The following is a 12,806-nucleotide window of genomic DNA, read 5'->3' on the forward strand; positions in this document are numbered from 1 at the left end:
TGGGGGTGCGGGTGTGTAGTGGTGCGGGTGTGTAGTGGTGCGGGTGTGTGGTGGTGCGGGTGTGGGGTGTGGTGGTGAGGGTGTGGGGTGTGGTAGTGCGGGTGTGTAGTGGTGCGGGTGTGTAGTGGTGCGGGTGTGGTGTGTGACGGTGCGGGTGTGGTGGTGCGGGTGTGTAGTGGTGCAGGTGTGGGGGTGAAGGTGTCACAAATAATGAGGCCAATGAAACAAAAATGGCCAAAAAAAGGGTTCTCTTTATTTGTATCACATAATAATTACAGTAATCAATATTACAATATGCAATATGATGCTCATCTTAGCTTAAGGACAAGAAATGATGCATTAAATAGTCTCTATGTGGTCTATAGTACACTATATACACTGTACACTCAGCAGCTGTTCCTACAACCTCTATACAGCTGCTGCCTCTTCCTTATCCGCTACTGCTGCGGCTGCTGCTATACGTCTGCAACATTCTGCACCTTCAACTGCAGCTTCTGCTGGTACTTCTGTTGCAGAAGCTGCAGGCACTCCTTTGTACACTATGCGGGCGTCATGCCCAAATGTTACCCAAGGTGGGTATTATAAGGGGATACGAGGCTCGCTCAAGGGATCATGCATCCAGTGGGCGTGCTTCTGGGCGTATTCTTACGCGGCTACAGTACAGAAACCCGAACTGAAGCCTAGGGAGGCAGCGGAGGCGGCAGCGGCGGAGGACAGTCCCAGACTCCCCAGGCCGCCCGACATGGCCGACATGCCGTGCACGGGCGGCCCTGACATGAAGCCGCCCGCCATGGAGGAGCCGTGCATCTGGCCGCCGTACATGTAGTGAGACATGGAGCCGAACCCGGAGCCTCCAGTCCCGAAGCCACCGAAGCCGCCCTTGTCCAGCGGCTTCAACATGTCCGGGAAGCCTAGCATCCCCTTCTTCTTCTTGGACTTCTGGCTCAACTTGCGGTTCCGGGTCTGGATACCTTCCTTCTTCATGGAGAGCGGCCGAGCCACCTGAGGGAGACAAGAGCGGCCGATTATTCATGAAAAGATCAGTTAAAGACATATTTTACGCTACAAGTTAACATATTATGTTTTAGAATCCACATTCCTTGATAGAAAGCTGCTAAGTATATCCTAGACCATCCCTATAGGTCCCAGCCACGTGGACTGGCTGGTATAGCGACGCCTCGCTTCTTGTAAATCAATGTTCGATCCTTGACGGTCCAAGCTGGGGCACCCTTCTCTCTCTCTCTCTGTCCTATCACAGCTTCCTATCCTCATATCCCAGCTCCTTGTCCTCATATCCCAGCTCCTTGTCCTCATATCCCAGCTCCTTGTCCTCATATCCCAGCTCCTTGTCCTCATATCCCAGCTCCTTGTCCTCATATCCCAGCGCCTTGTCCTCATATCCCAGCTCCTTGTCCTCATATCCCAGCTCCTTGTCCTCATATCCCAGCTCCTTGTCCTCATATCCCAGCTCCTTGTCCTCATATCCCTTCCAAATGCTATATAGTTGTACTGGCTTAGCGCGTTTTCACGTCCGACCGGTTTATAGTTAGCAATGTCCTGTCAAGATCTCGTTACTGGACTTGACATTAAAGATGTTGCTATTCATTAGATCCAAATAAACTGCTTGGAATAAAAGCGTGTAGATTGTGTGGTGATGGAGAGTGTTTGGAGTGCTGGGAGCGTGGGCGCGTGTGGGCGGCGCGGGCGTGCGAGGTCAAGGCAGGATCCTCCATCAGTGTCAGGTTAGCAGCCGTGGGGCGCCACACTTGTCCCCACTGGCTGGCTGCCCCCCGCCCTCCCCCGCCCACACCTTACGTCAAGATTAACTTTAAGGCAGCATCTGCGCCCTCGCCGCTTGCACCCTTACCGCAGGCCGCCACAAGGGATATATTCCCGGCCCTGCAGCCCCCAGCGGGAGGACCATAGAGGCGTCAGGTAGAAGTGGGCATCATTTGAGCGTATTGTGGTGGTGTGTGTCAGGGTGGGTCCCCTGCGGAGGGGTCGCAGCCCCCCTGGGGAGGATCTATTGTGGCTTGCGGGACCCCCCACCAGTGCTCCCCCGCTTCCACGCCCACACGCACCTGAATAGCTACCTGTGCCGCGCCCGCTGGCCTACGCCCGCATCTCACCCGTAGACCGCAAAGTCTAATTTACGCACACAAAAGCAGCATGTCATTTTTCACACCGAGATTACCGCAAGACCGAGCAAGACGTCAGGCTAGGAATGTTAGTTACCAGGTAACTGGTAGGCGTGCGTGAACACACAGGAAGAAGGTAGAGAGAGAGAGAGAGAGAGAGAGAGAGAGAGAGAGAGAGAGAGAGAGAGAGAGAGAGAGAGAGAGAGAGAGAGAGAGAGAGAGAGAGAGAGAGAGACCACCTCCTTAATATCTCCCTAATTCATGTTCTTGGACCTCTCCACCCGTCTTTCTATACCTCATCCTCTTTCTATACACCATCACCCACGCCTTCTACACCATCACCTCCTTCTGCTACAACTACAACAAAGCACTACAATCACCTTCTGTGGTTGATTGTTCAATAAATCACTGTCTATTTATTTGTTTATGTAAATTATATGTTTAACAGATCCTCTAACCCTGTCCATGGAGGACGGAAGAAAATGTACATATGCTGGTTAGCATTGTTAATGTGTGGCCATGTCTGTGGTTATCTTGAGGTTATCTTGAGATGATTTCGGGGCTTTAGTGTCCCCGCGGCCCGGTCTTCGACCAGGCCTCCACCCCCAGGAAGCAGCCCGTGACAGCTGACTAACACCCAGGTACCTATTTTACTGCTAGGTAACAGGGGCATAGGGTGAAAGAAACTCTGCCCATTGTTTCTCGCCGGCGCCTGGGATCGAACCCAGGACCACAGGATCACAAATCCAGCGTGCTGTCCGCTCGGCCGACCGGCTCCCTCCCTCCCTCGGTGGTAGAATAATAATAATAATAATAATAATAATAATAATAATAATAATAATAATAATAATAATAATAATAATAATAATAATAATAATAATAATAAACCTCCTATACCATCACCTCCTCCTTCAACCCCTCCACCTCCTCCTTCAACCCCTCCACCTCCTCCTTCAACCCCTCCACCTCCTCCATCATCCCCTCCATCTCTTCCCTCCCTCCCTCAAAACCTCCCACTGCCTTGAGAGAAAAATCGAACAGGTCTGTTAATTAGCCTAGTAGCCACGCGGGCATTGAGTTAGAGGCTTTTGGGGGCGGAGGGCCGGCATTGTGCGGGCGTGAGGCGCTGGACGGCGATTGTATTGACCTGTCTACGTCTGTCTGTCAGTTTTACGACCCACCACACCCTAGTTTTGTCATCCACCATTCTCGCGTCCGCTCGGCTCACTTCCAGCCGGCTGAACTCCTTTTGTTGGCGGTGGTCCGAGTCAAAATGAGTCGTTACTTCACCGCTAATCTCCAGAGAGGGAGGGAGGGACCAGAGAGGGAGGGAGGGAGGGACCAGAGAGGGAGGGAGGGAGGTAGGGAGGGACCAGAGAGGGAGGGAGGGAGGTAGGGAGGGACCAGGCAGGGAGGGATAGGGAGGGAGGGAGGGACTTGGCAGGGAGGGAGGTGAAAGAGGGTGGGGTGGCAAGGAAGGGGGGGTGGAAGAGAGAAGGATGGGGTGTAACTTCATAAGTGGAAATCTATGGGGAAGCAATAAGGGGAACTCCACTAATTAACCGGTGTATGCCACTAAACAGGGAAATAATAACAATAATAATAATAATTAATATTATTATTTGTATTATTATTATTATTATTGTTAAAGCATTAATTTTTGAACGAATGCCAAATCAGAGAAATATAATTTCAAATACTCAAGGCGGGTAACAAGGAGATGATTAGTTCTTAGGATCAAAACGTGAAGGATCTTTCATCAAAATATTAACTCTAAGAGGGGTCGTGAATAGTTCTGAAGGCAATTCTAAGCGGGAATTTGATGTAATTAAATCCCAAAATGATAAAACTTAGGAAATATTGTAGCGTAGTTCACAAGAGATAAACACCGCGATGTCACACTCATGAAAATTCCCCATGCAAATGGGATTAAAATTCCCCATGCAAATGGGATTAAAATTCCCCATGCAAATGGGTTTAAAATTCCCCATGCAAATGGGATTTACCATGACACGGAAAATGAACTTCGAGCTCAAGGTTAGCCTATACAGGTCAACTGAGAATTACAGCTCCCCATCAATTCTAGAATTAGCCTGTGAGAAAGTAGCTTGAGTCGTGCCATAGGCCATTAATGTGTTTATTTGCACGATCTTATATATCTTTCTTTCGAACAGTAGCTCCCCCTGTGGCGATACCTTCAGTACCGGCGCACGACATCATCAGCCAATCGAGGAGCTGTTCACTTGAGACAGTTAAGCAAGTCCCAGCTGTGTCTGGGTACAAGTGACAGGATGAACAACCCAGCGGGTTTTCTTTCTATTGGGGAGTGTTGTACATGCTGCTATGGCGGTGTGTCCACTCACAAGATGAGTGGCGCTGCCCAATAAACTCGCCCCTCGGGGCAAAATGTAAAAAAAATTAAACATCAGCCAAGAGCCCTTTACTGCTAGTGGCGACGACAGCAGTTCGACTGTGAACAAATTGTCTTAAAAGTGATTTATGGTGTGAAGACATTCTCTAGATTCCTAAGATCAGGAACGAGATGGAAAAAACAAAGCACTTAGTGCACTCTCATTGGTTTTTCTGGTTTACCCACTGCGTGCTAGGCCTATGCAAAAGAGACAAGGACTCTTTATTTTAGTCTGTTGGAATTTCGCGTGCCATTTGAAGTCGGCAGGAAAAGCAGCGTTGGCCTCCACAGAAAACGGAAGGGATGTGTGGGAGGACTTTAGACGAAGCGAACAAAAAAGGGTCGACAGGAAGCGGGTATCAGATCATCCGTGCATAATGTGTGTCCCTCCTTGAGCAAACAAGCTCCGTCGACCGTCACCGCTAAACTTCCTCCGGCACACACTAAATATTTCCTTCTCCACTTCACTCAGCAACAGTAAAAAAGAAACAAAAAACAAAAAATGCCCCTCTGCCAGACGTCTTGTGATTTTTGGTAATGATGTTTGTCTATTATTTCAAAAGTATTCTTCCATTGTGTAATGCCGTGTCGTTAACAAAGCTCGTTAACAGCGGCATACTCGGCCTCCTCGGCATCCGGACTACACCAACGTCAGGGAGAGGAAATAAGAAGATAAACAAGATACAAAGATAAAAGGAAGAACGCAAGCCTTCCTCGACTTCAACCAAGCCGACGTCAAGGCGAGATGGATTGTCCGGTTTCAGTAACTATTCCGAAAAATAAATTATGCTTTCGCCAACGACCCTCTAAATTTCCAAACTACAGCCCAAACTACTTCTTTATTGAAAAATAACAAATTCTGTAATTTGTATAACTATAAATGCGCAAATAAAAGATCGTTAGGAGATGATACAGAGCCTAAGTCTGGGCCGCGGGCGCGAATAGCGAGGAAGTAGCGCGGCGCCAGGGCGGTGTGGTCGTCGCCAGACTTACCAGAAGCATGACGGGGGTAGGACCGTCCCCCCTTCAATGGTGCCACAACCCGCTACACCCCCGTACCCTACACTACACCCCCATACCCTACACTACACCCCTGTACCCCACACTACACCCCATATCCAGCACTACACCCCTGTACCCCATACTACACCCCCATACCCTACACTACACCCCTGTACCCCACACTACACCCCATACCCAGCACTACACCCCTGTACCCCACACTACACCCCCGTACCCTACACTACACCCCCGTACCCCAAACTGTACCCCTGTACCCTACACTACACCCCCGTACCCCAAACTGTACCCATGTACCCTACACTACACCCCCGTACCCTACACTACACTCCTGTACCCGACACAACACCCCTGTACCCTACACTACACCCCTGTACCCAACACTACACCCCCGTACCCTACACTACACCCCTGTATCCGACACTACACCCCCGTACCCTATACTACACCCCCGTACCCCAAACTGTACCCCTGTATCCTACACTACACCCCCGAACCCTGTACTTCACCCCCCATACCCTACACTACACCCCGTACCCTACACTACACACACACACACACACACACACACACACACACACACACAACACACACAACACACACAACACACACAACACACACACACACACACACACACACACACACACACACACACACACAACACACACACACAACACACACACACAACACACACAACACACACAACACACACACACACACACACACACACACACACACACACACACACACACACACACACTAAACGAAGTAACACCATCAGTATTACCACCATCGACCCGGCACATTACCAGCACGCATATATCCCTCTTCTGGAGAAAGCAGGCGTTCGTGAGCCATTGGCAACACTGCAACAACATAAATCTCCACGACTCCGTTATTTTCACAAACAACGTCAGTCAACAACGTCTGAAAACGTGGGTTTTAACAACGCAACGCCCTTCCCTCGGTGATCCTCGCCTCCTACAATATTCAGTGGTAAAAAAAAGTACCATGAGCTTTTTTTATGTAAATAAAAAAGTTAAATAAGACAATACACATGTAAACTAAAGGACAAAGTCCAGCAAATAAATAAAAAAAAATCAGTGTAGGAATTCTATGTATAAATAAATAAACAAACAAATAGATAACCAAGACTCCTAAATCTTGACTTTAGTCAATAAAAGACAAGTTACTCTCATTAACTAAATCAGTTCAATTAAGGTTTAAACAAAGAAAACCACTGAAAATCTAATTAAGACAAAAAAATCCAAATAAAAAATCTTATGAGGCCGTTAGCCCCAGTGGAAAAAAAATAACTAAGAAAACAAAAACAAACGAATTACTCCGACGAATCATGTGAGCTCTTGTAAACAAACGTGAAACAACATCGATTCGCGGTAAACATCATAATATAGAGGGAGGTAAACATTAGGTATTTCTTGTTGACCAGACCACACACTAGAAGGTGAAGGGACGACGACGTTTCGGTCCGTCCTGGACCATTCTCAAGTCGATCTTGAATCGACTTCAGAATGGTCCAGGACGGACCGAAACGTCGTCGGCCCTTCACCTTCTAGTGTGTGGTCTGGTCAACATACTTTAGCCACGTTATTTTGACTCATCGCTTGCTTAGGTATTTCTTGTGACACTTCTGACTACCAGGTGAGGACCGCGGGCAGGCCACAGGCAGGTCGCGGACAGGTCGCGGGCAAATCGCGGGCAAATCGTGGACAGGGATATCGCATGCATTGGTCTTGCGGCCAAGAGCGATGCGCCTGAACCTAACATCATAACCCATGCACCCAGCGGGAACGAAAAATGCGTTTCATGGCCATATTGAGAAAGACCACAGGAGCCGTGATGAGGATTCGAACCTATGCGCTGGGTGTTACCAGATGCACGCTCTAAACGAGTACGCAATGACATGGTCAAAAAAATGCAACCTGTGATACTACTGCATCCACTAGGACTCCCGAGGCTTCCACTGAAGCCAAACCAGGGTTTCACACAATTCCCCCCTCTGGCTCTGTCGTTCAGTAATTCTACCTCTGACGCCCCTTTTTAATACGAATTCAATAATAATAAAAAAAATTCTCATTGATATAGCACGATAATGAGATTTCACTGTGAATAGCCATACTCTACTACTCAACACATGGCAAAAATTAAGGGAGTTTGGTGACCTTTGTTATTAATACATTAGGTACATGTGCATTTGTGCAGCTGCCCTAGACTATATATGAAGGTGAGTACAGTGTGTCAGAAAGCTAGCTACGTGGTGCTAAAAAAAATCCCCATCACACAGGATGGTTAGCCGTAGCCTGTCACTTAGCAACAAACCACGGGTATAAAAAGTCTTACATCAGGCCACTCCAGACCGACTCAGAGCGCAACTCCATAGTCTCCCGAGACTGATAGATGTGTTACCTATGTGTTACATCAGGTAACATATGCGTTTAATCACGAGTTTCTGACACTAGTTAATATCTTAAACTAACATTAAGAGTAACGATCACAGTGATATACGTGGATGAAAATGGTCGGATGATTAGGGAAAACTCGAAGAAAGAATAACGCAATTATCAGGATAAAACGTTAAGCCAGTATGGCTATATAAAAGCCCCCTCAAGAACCATTAGCCTAAAACATAAGGCCCAAAAAAACGCCTATTCAACCATAACTTTTTTGTTATAGTTGCTTTAATGCTCTCCAAAACATTTTGTTGCGTTCGCCCGTGGTAGAGGAAACTATTCGAGATAAGTGTTATTCTGATAAGATAATTATTAGAAAAAAGCGCTTAGCCAGTAGAGCACTTGGAAGCAATATGAGGACAGAGGTGGGGGTAGCACGGAGGAAAGGATCGGTGCCTATCTACTCTGACAATCAGGGATCGAACGCCGAGCTGCAAGAAGCGAGGTCGTTGTTGTACCGACCAGTTCAAGTGGCTGGAGTAATTGGGAGAGGAAGTGGGAGTTTCAGAAGAGGAAAAGTGGCAGAAGGTGACGGAGTTGTGATTTGACAGGCGGCGAGGAAGGGACGAGTTGTGGGGGCTCAACAACGCTCCTTTTAGAGTTACGATACTTGTAAAATATATATATATTTTTTAAAGAACTTCAAAATATGAAAATTGTCCAAAAAAATTTATCTTTAAAAAGGGCAGATAACATAGAGAGGACGAGGGAGGGAGACAAGCACGAGTAATATCGAGTTTCAGCCTGGCGCCGACACTTCTGACTCGGGACCCACCGCCTCCCACCATTTTTTCCTTCATCTTCGGAGTTTTAGTTTCCCCTTTGAAGTCTAACCTTGCGTCATTTTTTTGCTGTTGTCTATACTTGCTTTAGCTGCCCTTGTTTCTCACCTGTTAACCTGAAGTAACAACTGAGTAAAACTCCACAAATTTAAACTGTAAAGTACAGAGGATGCAACGGCCGCTAAAAACTGTACTGACTCATATTCTCCAGACCATACCAGGGGGGTGCAGAGACAGGTCCTCATATTCCCCAGACCATACCAGGGGGGGTGTAGAGACAGGCCCTCATATTCCCCAGACCATACCAGGGGGGGTGTAGAGACAGGCCCTCATATTCCCCAGACCATACCAGGGGGGTGTAGAGACAGGCCCTCATATTCTCCAGACCATACCAGGGGGGGTGTAGAGACAGGTCCTCATATTCCCCAGACCATACCAGGGGGGGGGGGTGTAGAGACAGGCCCTCATATTCCCCAGACCATACCAGGGGGGTGTAGAGACAGGCCCTCATATTCCCCAGACCATACCAGGGGGGTGTAGAGACAGGTCCTCATATTCCCCAGACCATACCAGGGGGGGTGTAGAGACAGGTCCTCATATTCCCCAGACCATACCAGGGGGGTGTAGAGACAGGCCCTCATATTCCCCAGACCATACCAGGGGGCGTAGAGACAGGCCCTCATATTCCCCAGACCATACCAGGGGGGTGTAGAGACAGGTCCTCATATTCCCCAGACCATACCAGGGGGCGTAGAGACAGGCCCTCATATTCCCCAGACCATACCAGGGGGCGTAGAGACAGGCCCTCATATTCCCCAGACCATACCAGGGGGCGTAGAGACAGGTCCTCATGTTCCCCAAACCATACCAGGGGGCGTAGAGACAGGTCCTCATGTTCCCCAGACCATACCAGGGGGCGTAGAGACAGGTCCTCATGTTCCCCAGACCATACCAGGGGGCGTAGAGACAGGTCCTCATATTCCCCAGACCATACCAGGGGGGTGTAGAGACAGGTCCTCATATTCCCCAGACCATACCAGGGGGCGTAGAGACAGGTCCTCATATTCCCCAGACCATACCAGGGGGCGTAGAGACAGGCCCTCATGTTCCCCAGACCATACCAGGGGGCGTAGAGACAGGTCCTCATATTCCCCAGACCATACCAGGGGGGTGTAGAGACAGGTCCTCATATTCCCCAGACCATACCAGGGGGGGTGTAGAGACAGGTCCTCATATTCCCCAGACCATACCAGGGGGGTGTAGAGACAGGCCCTCATATTCCCCAGACCATACCAGGGGGGTGTAGAGACAGGTCCTCATATTCCCCAGACCATACCAGGGGGGTGTAGAGACAGGCCCTCATATTCTCCAGACCATACCAGGGGGGTGTAGAGACAGGCCCTCATATTCTCCAGACCATACCAGGGGGGTGTAGAGACAGGCCCTCATATTCTCCAGACCATACCAGGGGGGTGTAGAGACAGGCCCTCATATTCCCCAGACCATACCAGGGGGGTGTAGAGACAGGTCCTCATATTCCCCAGACCATACCAGGGGGGTGTAGAGACAGGCCCTCATATTCTCCAGACCATACCAGGGGGTGTAGAGACAGGCCCTCATATTCCCCAGACCATACCAGGGGGGTGTAGAGACAGGTCCTCATATTCCCCAGACCATACCAGGGGGGTGTAGAGACAGGCCCTCATATTCCCCAGACCATACCAGGGGGGTGTAGAGACAGGCCCTCATATTCCCCAGACCATACCAGGGGGCGTAGAGACAGGTCCTCATATTCCCCAGACCATACCAGGGGGCGTTGAGACAGGTCCTCATATTCCCCAGACCATACCAGGGGGGTGTAGAGACAGGCCCTCATATTCCCCAGACCATACCAGGGGGCGTAGAGACAGGTCCTCATATTCCCCAGACCATACCGAGGAATTTAAACTATAACGCAGATAAAAAAGAAAAGAAAAAGGAGTTGCCTACAAAAACATTTCTACATTTCCAGGTTCAGTCATACCCGTGACGCTGTGCTCGTAACCCGAAGCCGCAAATGAGGGGCTTTGGCGATGATAATTACTAGAGAAAGAGGGGTAAAGGAGAGGGGAAAAGGAGCCACATTAGGAGAAAAGGGGAAACGCTGACGCCGATGTTTTGCGGTCTGTCTCAGAGAGAGAAATAATGAAAAAGTGAAATAGTTGAGGAGGCCAGCCGTCCGAGGCAATTTAGTGAGATTTAATGTTTGGAAACAGACGTTTGTTGTTTAGAAGACGTTTTAGCCAGTGGCAAAGTTTGTCAGAACTAAAGTCTAATATATCATCCCCCGTACAGTTTTAACTTTACAGGATGTCTATTGATCTGTGGTGACTTAACCACAGACCAGACGGGAGGAAGATAAGTATGGTCTTAACAGACAGCTGGGAGTGAGGCCACAAACATGTGGGCAGCTCTCTCTCTCTCTCTCTCTCTCATAACCATTCCCACCCTCTCTCACCCACTTCCGTCCTTACCGGTCTCCTCACCCAAACGTGCATCCACCCCAACCACCCCTCATCCACGCCAATCTTGACCTACACGTACCACTCAACCACACCGACATCTCACCCGACCTCTTCCACCCAACACCCACCCGACTCCTTATTCCTCATTCCTCAGCTTCGTTCACACCCACTCTATGACACCTCACCCGCATCTCGAAACCCCACCCTCACCCCAACCTCTCACCCACAGCACGATCCCTCACTTACCCCCCACCCCCCCCCCTTCCATCCTCACCCACCACGACCTCTCATCCACCACTACTCAAACTCCTAACCCAAAACCAACACGAAAATAACCAGGGCAACACCAATACGACCTGAAAGACGACCAAGGACGGCGTAAACTGATACACAACGACCCCATACCAAACAAAGTCCGTAGATTCCATACTTGCAGACTAACTCTGATACCCAAATGATAAACACTTGAAATTCACGATAGGGACCACTCCTACGCCTGAGTGAAACGGCAGCGAAAGGCTGTAACTTCCGTTGACTGGGGAAACAACGGATAAGATAGGCTCGGTCCTAGTCTGGTCTCGGTCCTAGTCGAGACCAGACTCGCCACGACTACGACCAAAACTCGCACAATACAAGTGCCAACGGAGGCGCCATATTAACCTAGCGGGCAAAACATACCAGATTAACGCTAAAATCAATGCAAGATCAACGTTAGTAACGTAGGATCAACGCTAATAACGTAGGATCAACGTCGTCAATGTAGGATCAACGTCGTCAACGTAGGGTCAATGTTTTTAACGTAGAATATCAAAGATTTCAACGTTCATTAAATGTAAACATCAACGAAGCATCATTACGAAGCCCAAGTGCCACTCAAGACGGTCAGAAACAAGGAGGAAGCCCCAAGTGCCACTCTAGACGGCCAGAAACAAGGAGGAAGCCCCAAGTGCCACTCAAGACGGCCACAAACAAGGAGGAAGCCCGAAGTGCCACTCAAGACGGCCACAAACAAGGAGGAAGCCCCAAGTGCCACTCAAGACGGCCACAAACAAGGAGAAAGCCCCAAGTGCCACTCAAGACGGCCACAAACAAGGAGGAAGCCCCAAGTGCCACTCAAGACGGCCACAAACAAGGAGAAAGCCCCAAGTGCCACTCAAGACGGCCACAAACAAGGAGGAAGCCCCAAGTGCCACTCAAGACGGCCACAAACAAGGAGGAAGCCCCAAGTGCCACTCAAGACGGTCACAAACAAGGAGGAAGCCCCAAGTGCCACTCAAGACGGCCACAAACAAGGAGGAAGCCCCAAGTGCCACTCAAGACGGCCACAAACAAGGAGGAAGCCCCAAATGCCACTCAAGACGGCCAGAAACAAGGAGGAAGCTCCAAGTGCCACTCTAGACGGCCATAAACAAGGAGGAAGCCCCAAGTGCCACTCAAGACGGCCAGAAACAAGGAGGAAGCCCCAAGTGCCACTCTAGACG

At 49.3% G+C, this 12,806-nt stretch overlaps 1 protein-coding gene across 3 annotated transcripts in view; it reads right to left on the bottom strand.

Annotated features, from left to right (window-relative positions):
• Window positions 1–233: 233 nt before the first annotated feature.
• LOC123745067 (GATA-binding factor 2) overlaps window positions 234–12,806 on the bottom strand; it is a 147,274-nt gene continuing 134,701 nt past the window's right edge. For all 3 annotated transcript variants that reach the window (XM_069306236.1, XM_045725367.2, XM_045725368.2), the window contains exon 6: window positions 234–1,002. In XM_069306236.1, the coding sequence (XP_069162337.1) occupies window positions 646–1,002 (357 nt within the window). In that variant the 3' untranslated portion in view covers window positions 234–645. The remainder of the gene's footprint in view (window positions 1,003–12,806) is intronic.

Source organism: Procambarus clarkii, chromosome 57 (genome assembly GCF_040958095.1).
Source record: "Procambarus clarkii isolate CNS0578487 chromosome 57, FALCON_Pclarkii_2.0, whole genome shotgun sequence".
Lineage (NCBI taxonomy): Eukaryota > Metazoa > Arthropoda > Malacostraca > Decapoda > Cambaridae > Procambarus > Procambarus clarkii.